Source organism: Geotrypetes seraphini, chromosome 4 (genome assembly GCF_902459505.1).
Source record: "Geotrypetes seraphini chromosome 4, aGeoSer1.1, whole genome shotgun sequence".
Taxonomy (NCBI): Eukaryota; Metazoa; Chordata; class Amphibia; order Gymnophiona; family Dermophiidae; genus Geotrypetes; species Geotrypetes seraphini.
Genome location: NC_047087.1, coordinates 185,472,044 through 185,490,980, shown reverse-complemented (window position 1 = coordinate 185,490,980; position 18,937 = coordinate 185,472,044). Strand labels below are relative to the sequence as shown.

The window sequence follows — 18,937 nt, the reverse complement described above, 5'->3', positions numbered from 1 at the left end:
GCAAGAAAGTATCTGCCTACAGTTGGTGAGGAGAGTATATCTCGGAGCAGAACTGAGGCAGTATAGTGGGGAGACGCAAAGAGATCCATCAAAAGAGTCTCCCACTGAGAAAAAATATGAAGAAGAGGCGAGTAAAGGAGCCACTAGACAATTTCACACTGCTTGATTGTAGACAGCTGTCAGGAAGATGTCATGAAGGTCTGCCCAATTCCAAATCTGAAGAATTGCTTGGCAAAGAGGGAGAACATTGAAGAGCGCTCTGAGTGTCAAGTGATTGATGTAACACGGACGATCCGTGTGGACCAAAGACCTTGAGGACGAAGACCATCAAGACGAGTCCCCCAAGAAGAGTTTGAAAAGTCTGTAATGAAGACTAGCCAATGAGGGGTCAGTTGAAACAGCAAGCCTCTAGAGAAAGTGGGAGAAAGTATCCACGAGCGAAGAGACTGATTCAACAGAGAAGTCACTGTAATGCATTGAGAGGGAGTCAAAAGCCTGAGCCCACTGAGACACCAAGGCTCACTGAGCAATTCTGAGGCGAAATCTGGCAAAAAGAGTCAAGGAACAGCAGAAGCCATGTGACCTGGAAGAACCATCATGTGACTGGCTGAAACCGAAGTGAGGAAAGACACACTGCAGCAGAGTTGAAGAAGAGCCCCCTGACGTTGATGAGGAGGGAAGGCTCTGAGTGGCACAGTGCCAAGGACAGCTCCGATGAACTGCAGAGTCCGAGAGGGGTGGAACTGGGACTTCGGAAAATGAGCTGTGAACCACAGCATTGTAGGTACGAAGAAGTCCATTAGATCTCTACAAAAAAACCTCCTGAGAGATGACACTGTGATGAGCCAGTCATCCAGGTAAGGAACACCTGAAAACTATAGCTCCACAGAGCTGCAGCCACTACAACTAGGTACCTGGTGAACACTCTAGAGATGAAGCCAGGCCGAAGGGAGTACTCTAATCCCACCCAAATCTGAGGAACTGCGAGAGGCTGGGGAAATGTAAGCCTCGTGAGATCCAGAAAACAGAATGAAGCAAGCTGAGTCAGAAGGAAATAGAATGCCCGAGACAGCATTCGAAAGTAGTGGTCTGAAAAAAGAATTGGATCCAAAATAGGTTGTAGATTCAACGACTCCTTCGGAATACGGAAGGATGGGAAAAAATTGCTATGCTCTAACATTATAAAGGAACATGCTTGATGGACGGTGGCAATGCGACAGATTGGAAGGATATTCTCCTGAAAAAAGGACTGGTGGCCCTGATTGAAATGGAGAGAATAATCTGCAATGAGCAGAGAGATGACCCAGAGATCTGATGGAAAGAACTCCCAATGGTCAGAAAAAAAATGAAAACGACTCCCCCATGGGAGAGGAAAGACTAAGAGGTGAGTAAGAGGCACCTTCTGAGGAAAAACAAAAATGTCTGGTAGGTCTGAAGGCCATAGAAGGCTTAGACAATGTAGAAAGAACAATTGCTCATGCTCAAATAAGCAGTGGTAGTTGCTGTGAGAAAACAATGAAGAATTCATCACTGTGGCAATGAAGAGAGACCAGATGCTTTGGTAGCAGCTGGTTCATGACTAAAAAGTGGAGCCCGGCAAGACACCACATTGCCACTGAGAAGGCAATGATTCCAGAGAAGAGAGGCAAGGCATAATATGCAACTTAGGATAAAAAGTGCAAAGAAAAGTGGGCAAATTGCAGCGTGAAATTAGTAACTTGTGATGGAGATGATGGTCACACTTGTCCAAGGGCTTGTTCTCACTGCCAGGAGGGACTGTGGCAAAAACATCAACTGGACTGGATCTGATTAAAGAAGAGGCCACAGAAAAAGATTTCCCAAAGGCCTTACAGTGGACCATCCTGGATTGAGATTCCGAATGCGCCTGCCCAGCAGGAATGGAATATGGTGACTCAAAATGCCCGTGGAATGTGTGAGGAAGAAGACCAGAAATGAACAATATGAAAGCCTCCTTGAGAGAAGGAGACATACAAGAGTCGTCCAAATACATTTTGGAATGTTTGGAATCAGACTGCAACAAGATGTCCGGATCCTGAAGAATAGGAGCCCGGTCTGAAGAAGGAGGAGCTTGTGACTGAGCCGTTGTGCCTCGCTGAGAGCGAGGAAGAAGCCTCCTTGGAGCATTGATAACCTGAGATCTGAATCAGGAAAAGAATGTACAGAATGCCTCGCAGGCACAATAGATAGCCTCAACAAAGAAGGTGGAAGCCTTGAAGAGCCTCCATGCCTGCAGAATCGAGACCTGTCTCGAGAGGAGGACCTGGGGCTCAATGTGTACCTCAACAGAGAATGCGGAGAGCGATACCTCAAATCATGGTCTCATGATCGAGGGAGGTCAAACCTGGAAGATGAATGTCAAGGAGACCTCGCCATATGCCTCGAAAAGGGCAACGCCTTATGTGAGGAAGAAGGGCTAACAATTGGAAGTCGAGGACGAGACACCAAAAAGGATTCAGGACCTTGTGATGAGGTGTCTTGAATCACTCTGCAGGACTAAGGTCCGTGCATAGAGTGTAGAGATCAAGGCACTCTGAAGGACTCGACTCCTTGTATAGAGTGATCTTGAGGCACTCTTAAGGACTCGACTCCTTGTATAGAGTGATCTCGAGGCACTCTCAAGGACTCGACTCCTTGTGTAGAGTGATCTCGAGGCACTCTCAAGGACTCGACTCCTTGTATAGAGTGATCTCGAGGCACTCTCAAGGACTCGACTCCTTGTGTAGAGTGATCTCGAGGCACTCTCAAGGACTCGACTCCTTGTATAGAGTGTGTAGAGTGATCTCGAGGCACTCTCAAGGACTCGACTCCTTGTATATAGTGTGTAGAGTGATCTCGAGGCACTCTCAAGGACTCGACTCCTTGTATAGAGTGTGTAGAGTGATCTCGAGGCACTCTCAAGGACTCGACTCCTTGTATAGTGTGTGGAACTTCAGCACGAGGGAGTCTAGAGACTCTACATGTGATGCTGCTGAGTGCCCAGGCTGGACGGCAGGAAGCAGAGTCGAGGCAGGAATAAAGTGGGTAAGCATGTTGCCGAACTCCTGATGCAGAATGGACTGAAGTATATGCTGCAAAATTGGCTTTGCGACCAGGGAAACTGGTACATATCGTGCGGAGGTAGACTCCGAAGACAAGGAAGGATGAAGCCTCAAGTTGAAGACAGGCAGCATTGAAGCCACGTGCTCTAATAGTGGCATGGTCGGAGGAGGCTGCTGAGCTATGAGATCTGAGGGAGACAAAAAAGAAAATAGCTCCTCAGAAAAAGGCATAGCAGTTGGACAAGGACTTTCCAATCAAGAAAAAGTGAAGTAAACTCGAGGATGAGGTACAGGACGGAATCCCCGCAGGAGACCTGACTAGTCAAAACCAGGATTAAAGTCGGGATAAGGGCCTTATGGAAAGGCCTAGTCACACCGCCCAAGTTGCTGTACCAAAACTCGACATCCGGAGAAAAGGCAGGACGGAGCCCTAGACTAGAAAAGGCTGCTACACAATCGAGCCCGCAGGCTGAGATCGCGGTAGGCCCAACATTGGCACACACAAAAAAAATTTGTTTTTTTAAATAAAACGCACAGAAACACAGCGACCCTGAAAAAAATAAAATATGAGCCGCGGTGAGAGAAGGCATGAAGTAGAACTGAGTCTAGCGCAGAGCGTCGAAACACATCTTCTTGGCTCCACGAAAACTGAGAACTGAGGAGAGACACGCCCTGCACTGGGTGGGAAGGCACTTGCGCATGAGCGGTACGGCAGTCGCAAACTTTTTCAAGTTCTTCGAGTAAGTCTGCTTGCGAGGCTGTCTGCATCGGGGCTCCATGATGACATCACCCACAGGTTGAGAATAGGCTGCCTGCTTGTCCTGGGATAATATATTTTCTGCAATCCCCAAACTAAATATAAATTTTTCTGAAGTTACATATTTTCCTTAGACTAGATTACTTTGCTGTCTCACCTTGTGTGTATCTGCAGAAATACTTGTCACACCTTTAACTCCAAAGTCAAATGGTTGAAGAGGGAAGCCAGCCTTCTTCATAAAGACAATGAGGAAACCACCTAGGCAAGCATCCACATGAAAAGGGATCTTATATTTTACTGCTAACTGAAATCAAGAGACAGGTTCCAATTAAATGACACTCTTACAAGTATTAAGAAAAATACAAAACCCAAACCACCCAGTTGTTTCTTCATGCATACCTACAAAAACAACCTTCTGCTGGCCACTCCTAGCAACTGCATACTCATAAAGCCTGAAGAAATTTTTTTTCAACTATAACTCTCGTATGTCATACTGAAAGGTCACTTGGACACACAAAGTCAGAGGTGTGAAGAAAGTACAAGAGGTTTATTACAGCATGCCGGACTCTAGTACAGTGAACAGCCTGCTTACTAGAGTGTTAGAATCAGGAAATGCACGGACTTTTATGCCCTTTTCACTAAACATATGCAAACTAATACATGCAAAAACTACAACTTCTCATTTGTTACTTCTATAACTTTTCTACAATTATTACTGGTCCTAAGCCAGCACTTATGATAGGTTCAGGGCTACAACTTATAGTCCTATAGGAAACTAGCTCATTTCTCTGCTTATCTAAATCTTACAGTTCTAAATGTTACATGTACAGGAGGGTAGGGTACATCATGGCTCAAACTCTTTATCTATTTAGCTTACAATGTGGTAAGGTAGGGACATACATTTTAGGCAGATGAGGTCAGTAGATTGTTCACTGTTTTCAGCTATGTAGGCCAGAGCAATATTTTAAACAATAGCAATATTTTAGTTATAGGTATTGTAGGGTCATGAAATGGTTAACAGTTAACCATTTCATGACCCTACAATACCTATAACTAAAAAAAAAAAAGGAGAAAGAAGCAATCTGCCTCAAAAATATAACAATACAACCAACCAAGAAGAGGCAAACGAGATGTCCTAAAACAACCAAACGGTTACTTTAGTAATACAAATAATCAAATGTCATAAAAGTCTAGGGTTTAGTATCCATCATATCTGACAAATCTTTCTATGAAAGTCACGAGTCTATGAATAAGGACTTATCTTTGTAAGACAGGTCTTCTGAGCAGTCCCTACAAAGATAGGTCTTTATTCATAGACTTGTGGCTTTCATAGAAAGACTCGTCAGGTATGATGGATACTAAACCCTAGACTTTTATGGCATTCAATTATTTGTATTAATAAGTAACTGTTTTAGAACATCTTGTTTGGTTGTATACCTATAACTAACACATTCTTAGTACATTTTCAATTTCTCTGTACTTTTATGCAGGGATAGAAGTATATTTTGAAACTTGATTACCAGCCTAAATAAGTTACCTCCCAGTAAAATATCTGCTCAGGGTTGTTGTTGTTTTTGTCTTTTCGGGTTAGATTTTTAAATAGTTTATTTTGCCATTGTTTTGTCTAGATTATAGATTTTTTAAATTTTTACTTTTTTGTCTTATCTTTTATTTTGCTGGATTTTTTCCCTCTATTTTCTATTTTTAGTGTTTTGCTTATTTTGTTTTCATTCTGGTTCCTCCCTTCTCTTCCAACTTCTATCCTGTGAAGGCAAAGAGCAACCTCAGGCCAGGCTAGAGTGACAGCTCATTTAAGACTCAGTACTACCCACAGAGGTTCTTTGGGGCCTAAGCCAGGGGAAGATGCAAAGTTTTAGGCACCTGGGAATATCTCTCACCTTTTCTTGTTTGTATTCAGTTTCTCAGGAAGACAGTCAAAAGGTTAAAAAAAACCCCACATTTATACAAACTACAGAATGAACTAAAGGGAAGAATGAAGAAAGAAAGAGGCAAAGCAGAAAAGAAAAATTAAAAGGCCACCTCCCACATTAGAATCTTATGTAAATCAGATATAAATCCCATTCTAATACTCAACACTTAATGAAAGTACAGGCAGTCCCCAAGTTACAGACGCCCGACTTAAGAACGACTCGTACTTAAGAACGCAGTTGTGGCTTAATTTCATTTCACTGGGCAGTATTTCCAGTGGCATAGATTCCTACACTTCTCCTATAGCAGATTCAGGAATGATGCATGACCACATTAAGAACAGTGTGTGGTTGTGCATACTGTACTTTAGACGGAATTCTGGTAGGGACAGTTGGCCCTTTCGTCAGTTGGGAACAGACCAGCAAGCAGCAAGAATCTTAAAATCTATAAGTTCTGAGTTACATATAAATCCAACTTAAGAACAGCTTTAAAAACGTAACTCGTTCTTAATCCGGGAACTACCCGTACTTTAAATGCTGCAGAACAAAACAAAAATAGCATTTCCAAATGTGCATGTGCACACACATGAAGCTGTACAGGAAACTTTCCCATGCTTAAGTCATGCTACGGTGATCCCATGCTTGTTGGTTTTTATTTTTAGGATATCCACAGTTAATATGCATGATACCCCCTTATGCAAACTTCTTGAGTGTTTGGAATAGGGATAGCTGTGATGTGCAGAAATTTCATTTTGGTTTTTTCCACCCCCCGCCCAACCACCCTCCCCTCCCCTAGAAAACCCAGCTTGTCCTATCTATTGCCTATATAAATTCTTCTGTCTAGAAAAGACAATGTCCCTCTACTTTTCTTAGGTCATTTTAAAGTAACACATTTCCAAAGTAAATACCTTTGCGACATCCTCTATAGGGTCGATAATTCCATGAGGAAAATTAGGAGCCGAGCAGACCAGCATTGCTGTATTTTGGGAAATGGCTTTTGCCATTGCCTAAAAAATAGCATAAAGAAAAATAAAGTGAAACCAAAGCATTGCTTGGGAATATGGTACTGGTGCTAACCCATAACAGATGTTATCTAAAGAAAAGTTCACAAGCTAGACAAGTGGATTATAATATTATATGACCAAAGTCTAGGTCAAACTTCTAGCGCTTTCCAGAAAAAGGCAAAATCTTCTCATTGCACTTGTGCAGTAGTTTTGCACAGTAACAGACCCATAGCTTCCTTCAGTTCTTTGCATTCAGAGTGTTCATCACCCTACTATGAGTAAGTTTTCACTCTGGATGTCCTTTTAAATACCTCCCATCTTTTGGGCCCCAAATCTTCTCAGTTGTTAGATCTTCCTTTTATACCATCTAAATGATCTGCACCATCAGTTACCTACCATATTTTTCGCTCCATAAGCTGCACCTGACCATAAGATGCACCCTAAATTTAGAGGAAAACAAGAAAACCCCCCCCACACAAATTCTCCCTGCCAGGCTCTGCACCCAACCCTACACTCCTTGTCAGGCTCTGTACCCTGTCCCACTGTACTGCCCTGTCCTGTAACCTGCCCCCCAGTACCTTTTTTAATCCCCCCTCTCTTTTTTATGGTACATTTTTTATTGGTTTGCAAAATAAATTACAAACAGGGCATAGCCCAAAACAGAAACAAGTCCCAAAGAAAACTGGAACAATAATCAAGAATACCACAGCATGAACCCCCACCCCCTCCTAAAGCAGGGAGCAACCTCCAGTATGCAGAACAATGAAACAAAAATTAAAAACAACCTTTTTTAACCCCTGTCCCGTCCCGTAGCGAAGATATAAATTTTTAAGACCCCCCCCCCCGGTTGGGCCTTTTGAAAACACCTCTAGTACCTTTTTTTAACCTGTGTCCCTTTTTAAAACCACCCCCATCTCGTCCCTCTTCAAATCTCCCTCATTGCCTGGTAGTCCAGCGGTTCATCGGCCGGCAGGCACAAGCCCTCCATCCGCATGCCTGGGCCCGCGTCACCTCTTCCCATCTTGTTCTGCACCTCCTTAAGGTCTCCCATTGCCTGGTGGTCCAGCGGTGTCAGCGCCGCCCTCTGAATGGTGCTTTCAGTGTCGGCCAGCAGGCGTGAGCTTTCCACCCGCCTGCCTGGGCCAGCGACGTCCTCCGAATGGTGCCTTCAGTTCTCGCGAGAACTGAAGGCACCATTCGGAGAGCGGTGCTGGCCCAGGCAGGCGCACAGAAATCTTGCGCCTGCTGGCCGACACTGAAATACCATTCAGAGGGCAGCCGTGAGCCCAGGTGGGGGGAGGGCTTGCACCTGCCGATCGATGCACCGCATGACCACCAGGCAATGGACGAGATTTGAAGAGGGACGTGACCGGGCGGGGGGTGTTTTAAAAAGGGACAAGGATTGTTCTGCCACGTGTTTATCTAACAAGGGTATGTAGAAGTTACCTCCAACAAAGCTTCAGAGTAATATGATTCTTTATTGCATAAACATCAGATAATGTCAAATAATGCAGACAGACATCAGATAATATACAGGATATAAGCAGAGAATATCTATATACACCAAATAGAATACTTCACTATGTCTGCCACATTCCGCCTGATCCTGATCGGGAATTTGAGCGATCAATAGGTCGGTACAGTACATAGTTCCCAGGGCCATGGCTGAATTCAAATTCTAAGATGTGACTCTTAGAAAGTGCTGAATTTTACCAGGCTGTTTCTTTCTCAGACACTGCTGCTTCTGCAGTAACAATAGGTGTCTCCCTTATCACAGATGGAATGTGTTCAGGCCCTTCCTATTTGCAGTACCATGAGAAACTTTCCTCGGCAAGACATGAAACAGTATAAGAGATATGATACAAGTTGATAAACAACTTGCTCTCACGGAAAGGCTGCCTAAATGTCTGGCACAGAAGTAAGGCAAGGATTGCAGTTAAAAAGCAAGCAGACATGAAGATTCACACCTAATAGCCAAAGTGGCCAATTGCCATGCCCTGGCCAGCCATGGGCATAACAAGGATTAAGAAGGTACTGAGGGTGTTTTTAAAAGGCCCAACCCAGGGGGGGGGGGTAGAAATTTAAATCTTCGCTGCATAAGACGCACCAACATTTCCACCCACTTTTGGGTGGAAAAAAAGTGTGTCTTATGGAACGAAAAAGACAGTACCTACTGGATATGAAACTTGCCTTTTGTGAATTATTGGACATATTAATGCATTCACATAAAAGCCTTCCTGGTGTTGCTGACGTACTGATTCAAAGTACTGGTGCTCACAGGTTTAACAATGTTATTCTCTTGCTTGCTTGCCACCAGCATTAGTTTCCAGTTACTTACCAGATAAATTTAAAATCCTTGTTATAAATATGCACCACATCAGGGGTCCTTAAATCCAGGCTTCAAGGTCCATAAAACATTCTGGTTTTCAGGATTTCCACAATGAATATGTACGAGATCTATTTGTATGCAATGAAAATAGTGAATGAAAATAGATCTTATGCATATTATTGTATAAATCTTGAAAATCAGGTTGGGTTGTGGGCCTTGAAGACACCTGCACTACATACTGATCCACCTATTTAGCTGACTGGTTCATTCAATATATTCCTTCATAGACACTTAATTTATCCCAGATCCACCTGCTTTCTATCCATCCTCTTTCTAGTGTTTGTGAGAGTTCATGCTGTTCCATCTTGCATTTCTCATCCCATCATTCTGGAATTCCTTGTTTCTTCATTTGAGAATGGAAACCTTGCCTTCTAAATTCAAGGTTGTTTTAAAAATGTGGTCTTTCCAGGAAGTTCTGAGGGCAGAGCAATACTTCCTTGCCTTCCCACTGCTGTATCATCAGCTGAGCTCCAGATACAGTCACTTTCGTCAAAGCAAATCATTGTATTATATTTTGTTATTGTATTAGCTTTTGAGTCATACACTAAAGTGCTACAACGATTCAGCATAGCTGCTAAACAGGTTTCACTGCCAGCTCTTTTATACTCTTTCCTTGAATGTTCTAAACTCTGGACTCGGTTTAAACAATATTTTTTTTCCTTGACTCCCAAGCTTGTCAGAGGGAGGAGCCAACCAGTTGGCTGCATGGATTTTTTGTTTGTTTTTTGGGGGGAGGTGTCTGGTCTTTAGGAAGCTTGGCTTTAATTTACTGGCAAGAAAAAAAAAATCCTGAGTCTATCACCATAGCCAAAACTTTGCATAATATCACAGCAGATGTCTTCATGGCCTTGTCCTAGACATCTGCATCAGATTTGCCGATAGTCAGTAATGAACATCCTCTATCCAGATTTGGGCCAGAACTTCAAGTTACTGGCCTGTTTCTTGGGCACCAAGGAAAATAGTTAATCCAAAATTAATAAAAATAAATTTGTCTTTTGTAAAAAGAAGAAAAGTTGAAAAATTTATCCAGATAGTCTACAAATGAAGTGTTGTTGAAAAAGACCTTCTGCAGGAAACCACAACAGACATGAAAAATAAAATAAACTTAAGAAATAGTTTAAAATCTAACTAGAGCATCTACAGGAATGTTTCTGCAGCTAAAATCAGTAAAAATAAAGTAGTAATTTTTTTTCTGGAGAGAAACTGAGGAGCTATAGGAAGAATACCATCTGACAGGTATGATTTAGAAAAAAAAATGAATTGAGGGAAGCTGTGGAAATACACTGCTGCTGCACAAGCTTAATGGAATACTTTTTTGCCTTTTTCAAAAAGATCAGAAAATCTCCATCCATCCAATGCTGAGTTCAATCAAATTATACAGCTGTGCAACTTGATTAATCCACTTATCCTCAAAGAAATATGTCTAGTCTAATCTTAAAATTCATGAACTATCTCTTGCATGAAAGCAGACAAGGTTATATACAGCTTAAACTGACACAAAGTAGTTATAACAGTTTGAGAGGCAAAGACACTTGGATTTTATGAAGCTATTGCCATCTCATGCTATGGTTTACAAATCATTTATGGAAGTCACAATAATATTTAGTACAACTTAAGATACAGGGCCTGGTTTTCAGCAACTGTAGCTGCCAAAGTAAAGTGCCAGCACTTTATTTGTATATTTTAACAGTAGCTAGGTTGTTTCTTCTACAGATCAAATCTGCATTCAACTGTACTGCCACCTCTTAGCTTCTCATGTTTTATGGCATGGTCTACTCATAAAAAAAGAAAATATAATCTCAGGCCGATAAATACTTATCAAAAATCTTTTACAAATTTAAATAGACCTCAGTGGTATATCCCAGGATCCCCATTTAAGTTTTCAATGAGAGTCATTACACCTCCTTAATCATTGGTCAAATAAAGAATTTCTAGAAAGGGATAATTCTATTTAATATGAAGAATTGTAGAATTTCAAGTGATATATTTAAGTTAAAATGGTTGATACTTTTTGATGCACTTGATGTAAGTTATAAAAATGAATAAAGAATTATAAATAAAAAAGAAAGAAAAAGAATTTCTTTAAATATAAAGGCTCCATCTTCAAAAAAATTCAATTTATTTACAGTAAAAATATTCATCTAGTTTTAGATTCTGGCTCTTTTATGGAATGTCCCCTATAAAAGACAAATAACTTTTTATTGACTGCTCTAAAAGGTCAACAAAAATCACTCTATAAATAGTATCCTACCTTCAACTATCAACCCCAATACTCTAAACATGTTTTTTTCCTTGCAAAGATGGCAGCAGTTTGTATATCTTATTTATTCAATCAAATAATAATAATGTAGGCCAGGGCAGCCCGAGTCCGATCCTCGAGATCTACTGGCAGGACAGGTTTTCAGGATATCCGCAATGAATATGCATGAGAGAGATTTGCCTGCACTGCCTTCTTGGTATGCAAATATCTCTCTCATGCATATTCATTGTGGATATCCTGAAAACCTGGCATGCCAGTAGATCTCAAGGACAAGACTTGGGCAGCCCTGATGTAGACCAATCACAGAACAGTCTCCAAGTTTAGACTAAAGACGTCCATTCAATTTCAAGATTTAAACTGAGAGGTTGAATTGATTTCAGCTGAAAAATCCAATTTTGTTAGTTGAAGGTTGGATACTATTTATAGAGTGATTTTAATTGACATTTTAGAGCAGTGTATAATGTTATTTGTCTTTTGCAGGGGACATTCCTTGAAACAGCCAGAAGATGAATATGTCAGACTGTCATGTCGGAAGATGCCCCTGACCAATATAATCTAACATCTAGATGAGTAATTTTACTATAAATTGAAATTTTTTTAAAGATATGAACCTTATTGAAGATAAAGCTTTGTAAAATATTTATATTTAAAGAAGTTCTTTATGGACTGACGACAATTAAGGTATAATGATTGCCATGGAAACTTAAATGGTGGATCATGGGATATATCACTAAGGTCTGATATTTAAATTTGCAAAAAGTTATTGTTAAGAATCTATCGGTCTGGGATTGTATTTTCTTGTTGATTGAAGATATTTCCTTGGCTATTGGAATATTTGGAAGACTACTCATAAAATAAGTATATAACAGGAAAAATACACAAAAATACTTATGCAGGAAGGGAACATACAAACCTTAAGTCCCTTTCTATTTTAATGTGTCAAAATGCAGGTGTGGATTATCTGTAGCTCTGTTACCCTATCTCCTGGCCACTCCATGCAGCACCAGTACCTTAACATCTACTTGCATTGTCTTCTTATCCAGTGGAATGTGAACAAGCTTCATCCTAAAATAATGGGCAGCCTTGTCAAATGCTGCATGAACACTGTTTGGAGCCAGTCTATAAAGACATGAAAGAAAACAAAAATGGAGACAAAAAAAGTAAACATTCTTGCATGAGCTCTCCTTTCCTTAAGAAATTTTAGTGTACAGGGAACTGTAGATAGACCACCTTGTAATCTAAAGTTGTATATTCTTATTAAGCACTATCACATATTCAGTAATCATGCTAAAACATATTTCCTTGTTTCTGGGTGTTCTATATATGCAGTGTTCTCCCCAGAAATTTTTTCCAGCCGGATGGCATGAAAAAGTAGCCGGGTGAGGCAGGATGGGGAAATTTGGTGGTGGGGAAAATGAAAAGGTCCTTTTACTAAGGCTTGCTAGACATTTTAACACATGCTAAACGCTAACGTGTCCATTATAGTATATGGATGCATTAGCGTTTAGTGTGCGCTAAAACAGCTAGCACGCCTTAGTAAAAAGATCACTAAATGTGCACTATTTTTATTAGTTAATTGTTATTAATTATTTTCCAGTGCTCAATATGACTTTCTTTTTTAAGGTTTGACACTTAGGCAGTGTTCCAGTAGCCTTTAAGCCACCCTTGATAAAAAGTAATGCAGATCCTCTTATTCCGAATAACTACTGGCCAGTATCAAACCTTCCATTTCTTTCAAAACTACCGTACTTGAGAGTGGTATTCAACCAACTTCAAACTCATGTTGAATCAGTTAATGTTTTGCATCCCCGGCAATCTGTGTTTTAAGACACAGCACAGAGACAGTAGTTCCTGCCTTAGGGCTCCTTATACAAAGCTGTGATAGCAATTCTGCTACAGCAAATGCACTGAAGCCCATAGAAATTGAATGGACTTTGGTGCATTTGCCATGGGAGAATTGCTACTGTGGCTTTGTAAAAGGGACCCTTACTGAGGGAACTCCATACTAGTCACCTAGAGACCAATGCTTCTCAACTTCTTCAAGCCAAGTACCCCCCTAAGTCTAACAAATACCAACTGAGTAACTCAGTCCAAGCTCCGTCCCTGACCACACTCCCATTATAATAGTACTAATTGTAATGCAATTTCTTCCATTCATTTTTCATGTACACACAACCCTACTGTACAACCATTAAAATATTCCTCCCCAATGTCAAAATTATACAAATCCTATTAATATAAAAATAATAATAATGCAGAATACATTTATAAGTCCAACTTTAAAAGCAAGGATAAGCCTCCCCCAATACACCCCCAAACAATAAGATGTATAATCTAGAAAAGTGTTTCTCTACAGCACTGCAACTGCATCGATAACCCCAGGACTACCATACCAGGAAAACAATACCTTCCTTGAATAAGTCAAAGGATACTAAGGAGAAAACATGTTCATTCAGGTGTAGCAGAGTAGAAAGATGCACCCTAGTTCTATTCATGGTACTCAGAAAAAAAACCAACAAAACACATCCTTCAAAAAACATGCTCAGGATTTACAGTTTTTCCTCTGTCTCCCTCAACAGCCCATCCTTCCATGTTACAACTTTGTACACCATTCAAAACACAGATGTCATAGTCTAATGCACTTGTCTACGCCAGGCATCCTTGTCCATGCTGTACTAACCTGCTACAGATAAACTATAAAACTAAGCACAAAAACATTTTGCCATCCCTTGCCTCCAACAAATCAGCATATCTAAGACCATAATGCCTTAAAACCTCATATCGCCTATATACTGTTTACAGCTCACATTGGGCAGTTAAAAGTTATCACATTCTCCAAGCATCCAGTCCCTGCTCTATTAAATAACACCAGTTACAACCCTCCCACTGCAGATTTACTCCCCTTCAATTGTTTAATAACTCCCACCACTTCCCCCTCCGTGACTGGCAAGTCTAAACACTCCTTCTCCAAAGATGACAACTTAGGAAGATTATCTGAATCCAAAAACTTCTGTTTCTCCGCCACACTAACCGACGGAACCTGCTGTACAGAGCCTAACTATTGTACAAACAACATGTGAATATCTTGATCTGCCCAATAACAGACCCCTACCTCACTACGTACACTCCTCACAGTAGTGGATACCCTACTCGCTTGTAAAAAAAATGAGCCATCATTGCACTAGATCAATTCCCAGATTCAAACAAAGCCTGCTTCAGTTGTGCTTTCTTAAATTCTAAATCCTCAAGTTACAGCTGATTGAGGTCCAATCTAGTTTTTCGGAGGTCCTTAAAGAGCTGAAAGTTGGAATCGTTTTTATGTTGCCATTCCAAAACCAACAACTGCTCCTGTAAGCCCATGGATCGCCATGCCCTCTTGTATTTTTTATGTGCCCCCCATTTAACAACAACAAAAAAAAAAAAACCTGAGCACCACTTTCAATGCATCCCATAGTACACCGTCCCCCCAGGGCTCCAGTATCATTCACCTTAAGATAGTCCTGAATAGTGTCCCTCACTTCTTGAAAAATTTTGGGGTCCCCTAAAAGTGATTCATTTAAACGCCAAAATCTTCTACCAACCTGCACCTTGAATCCCGTACATACTATCCACACAGGAGCATGGTCCAAAATCTGAATCCCCCCAATCTCCGCCCATTGAACTCCTCCCCATAAATTGCAATGGGCCCATACTCCATCTATTCTGGTGTATGTGTGAGTCACATGAGAAAAGTGAGAATAGTCCCACTGAGTGCCATGAAGAAGTCTCCAATCTACTAGCCCCAACTGGTGTATAAACCGTAGAAAAGCTTTACTATGTTTGCCAAGAATGGCCCAACCTCCTCTGGAATGATACAAAGAAAGATCCAGGCATACATTAAAGTCCCCACCACAATATATAGCCCCCTTAGCAAACTGACCAAGGCCATCAGTTAGGCCAGAATAATACTGAGATTGAGCAGAAATACGCCCATAAACATTAATGATAGTAAGCAAATTCCCTTGAATCCTGCCCCTGTTAGCCATACATTTACCCTCAGCATCCACCACCACCACCACTCCCTTACGCATCAAAAAAGCTAGTCCTCCCACCCTCTGTGGGCCCTGTGCCTGGTGTACCCAAATCTGATCATATGTAGAAGTACGCAAAAACTTTTCATCCCTGGGCCTTAAATGGGTCTCTTGCAGCAAGCAGATATCCCATCTAATTTTATACAATTCCCGTAAAACTATACTTCGCTTTTCCAGATTGTTTAAGCCATTAACATTCCACAAGCCTATCAAAAGAGAGCAAGTCCTACCCCTACCTTTACCATCCTACACCCCTGCCCTCCAACTCCCCCTCCCTCCCCGCAAACAAAAAAAACCTGACAGGCTCTCTGTCCGACCAGTCAGAATGAAGAGGTGAGGTCCCCCCCAGAAGGCAGCTCAAGGTCCCCACCAGCAGCTGCCCCACTCCCACCTCACTCAAACGTAGTTCCCCCATAACCTGAGAATGTAAACATAACCAATACTATACAAACTCATACAAAAACCCTCCAGAAAACATAAAACTACTGGTTAGCAATCCTTACGGATCACCCCATGAAAAATTTTCCAGGTCCACAGTCCAACAGATCAAAGTCTGTCGCAACTACTCCTCCAAGAGTTGCACAGTCCCACCGGACCACCAAAGTTCTGAATGGTAAACCACCCGGTAGCCAGATAGAAGTTCTATCAAGTGATGTCCTTCAAAGGCCTTTTACCAGAGCATCCAACGGTGGACCATAAGCCCGTGGGCCTCTTCTCCGCTCTCCTAGCTTCCGAGGCAGGCAGGTCCGGCACATTTTTACATCCCAGGTCTTTCAAGGCTGCCCAAGCTTCCTCCACTTCACATACCTTTTCAGATTTTCCATTAATCGTGATCCAGACCCCAAAGGGAAAGAGCCAATGATATCTGTGACCCTCAGCCTGCAGTAATTGAGTTACATCTTTGAAATTGTGCCGCTTCTGCAGGATAGCCCATGCTAAATCTTGAAAATTGCCCACAGACACATTTTGCCACTGGAATTTTTGCTTGCGTCTAGCTGCCTACAGCAAAGCACACTATGACATCCTTAGGTCCCGCACTTCTAGCGGGCCCCAGACTCCGATGAGCTCTCACAATAACAATCTGTGCTGGTGTTGAACCATCCACCTCCGTCAGCAAAGCCGTGCAAATCTTGCACACCAGGGAAGCGCAGTCTCTGTACTCCTCCTTATCTGGGATGCCTTTGATACCTTAGGTTGCAGCGGCACGATCGATTCTCCAAATCTTCCACCTGGTTCTGCAAGTCCCGTAAGGTGGACGCCATCTGTTCAGCCTCGGCACGCACCTTTGCCATGTCCCGAGTCAGCCCTGACACATGTTCCTCCATGTCCAACACACGGCCGCCCAACTCGGCTACTTCTGACTGGAGTTCCGCCATGGCCGTTTTAAAATCCTAGCAAACTCCTACTAACTCCGTTTTTAGCTCTCGGAACCAGGAGTGCAGTGTGTGGGGTGTGACATCCACATCGCTAGGATTTTCACTAGCGATCTCCTCCTCCTCGGATTACGAAGGTGCAGGCACCATTTTCTTTTTTCCTCCCCCTTGTGCTCCTCCATTCAATTCAGCCGATTTATCGCCTGGCACCACCAGAAATCTATATTTGTCCAGCTTCTTCCTGGTCTCCATTCTTTCAGGAATCTATCAAAGCTCTTTTCACTGCAATGCAACTTTTTTGGGACGCTGTTATGCACATTTAACCACTCAGTCCTGACGGATATCCCAACCCAAGCAACCATCCCGTGGCGTGACGTCACTTCCTCTACCTACTTGATTTTATAATTAATTCTGCTCTATAAGAAATAAAATTCTAATTTGTTTGCAAATGTTTTGAATCTTGGTCTTTTTAATATATATATTATACTTAATACATTATTATTATAGAGATAGGATTGAAACAGGCAGAGATATATATATATATTCTTATTCTTTCCCCAAATTAAAGTTCTTTATAAAATATATTTCTCCAAGTCAGAGAGTGATATATTTTATTGGTGGAGATTCATCCTAATACATCCATTCATTTAATAATAATCTTTAACAGTCAGACTACTGGGAGAAAAGGAGAGAGATTTTGGACTACTGGGGGGGAGGAAGGAGAGAGAGATGTCAGTCATACTAGGTCAATGTCTCTCAAAGGGAAGTTCTAAGTACCTGCGGTTTTATTGTAAACCGCTTAGAAACATAGAAAGATGACGGCAGAAAAGGGCTACAGCCCATCAAGTCTGCCCACTCTTCTGACCCACCCCATCAAGTCTGAGTGCTAATAACCCAGTTCCCTAGCTCGACCCCCGTAGGGATCCCACGTGGATGTCCCATTTATTTTTAAAATCGAGTACACTGGTGGCCTTGACCACTTGCACCGGAAGTTTGTTCCACTGATCCACCACCCTTTCTGTAAAGAAATACTTCCTGGTGTCACCATTAAATTTCCCTCCTCTGAGTTTGAACGGGTGCCCCCTTGTGACCGAGGGTCCCTTGGGGAAGAATATATCGCTTAGATCTGTAATATGCTTAAGCGGTATATCAAATGTTAATAAAACATGAACTTGGTAGTGGCCATGGCTCGAGGCACCCAGAAGTGTGCGGACATCGCCGTGATAACATCATGATGACATCCGTGCATACGCAGAAGCCCTCCAGATGGGCCCTGAGATGCCAGCAGGGGGTGCCAACAGGGAAGAGTGCCGGAGAGGACACTATATTGAAAATAAAATCATTTTACCTATCTTTGTTTTCTGGTGACTTTTTTTTTTCTGTGCTTTTAACTATGTTTCCAGTGCCTTCTTAGCCATTGATTGTTTTCTCTCCTTCATTTTCTGCCTTGCATCCATCTTTGGCATTAACTTAACATTCAATTTCCATTTTTCAGCTTTCTTCTCAAAATCTACTTTTCCATGTTTTTCCTTCCCTTCCTATCTTTCTCTCCTTCCCTCCTCAAAAATGAAAGGCTATTATGGTTGGGAGAACTTACATTTCTGGATGTTTGATCCCTTTTTTAAAAGCCAGATCTCTGTAAGTTTTACAGGCCATCAAAATGCTCTCAGTTCCACCTGAAGTCATCTAGAAGAGAAAAAGCACTGTTACTTAACATAACCGGTGTTATATTGGACAGCAGGCAGGTATTCTCACATTTATTTATTTTTAAAATGTATATACCGCCTAGGATCTGGGGCTATCATTCAGAAATGGCTCGCTCTAGCACACAGATCTGCTTCTTTTTATTGAGAAACTTGAAGGCAAAAATGACAAGCAAAGGTATTGATTACATAGGTCACATGATGCAATCCGTAAGTCATATGGTCCATGGACAAAAGACACATTACACAAGCCAGAAATTACAAGGTCGTAATGTCATATAAACCCTTTTACCTTCAAGCAAGGACAGGATCAGTGATAGCATCCCCCGGAAGGCTGACACTTTTATGGTGTCAGGAAGTGCACTAAAGTTAACCTCTATGAATCATCACATGA

The 18,937-nt window shown here is 41.7% G+C and overlaps 1 protein-coding gene across 2 annotated transcripts in view; it reads right to left on the bottom strand.

The window, feature by feature from the left end:
- Window positions 1–18,937, bottom strand: part of SGPL1 (sphingosine-1-phosphate lyase 1) — a 205,499-nt gene that overhangs the window by 51,480 nt on the left and 135,082 nt on the right. For both annotated transcript variants that reach the window (XM_033940957.1, XM_033940958.1), the window contains exons 7-10: window positions 18,438–18,526; window positions 12,408–12,516; window positions 6,653–6,751; window positions 3,974–4,120 (exon numbers count right to left, since the gene is read on the bottom strand). In XM_033940957.1, the coding sequence (XP_033796848.1) occupies window positions 3,974–4,120; window positions 6,653–6,751; window positions 12,408–12,516; window positions 18,438–18,526 (444 nt within the window). The remainder of the gene's footprint in view (window positions 1–3,973; window positions 4,121–6,652; window positions 6,752–12,407; window positions 12,517–18,437; window positions 18,527–18,937) is intronic.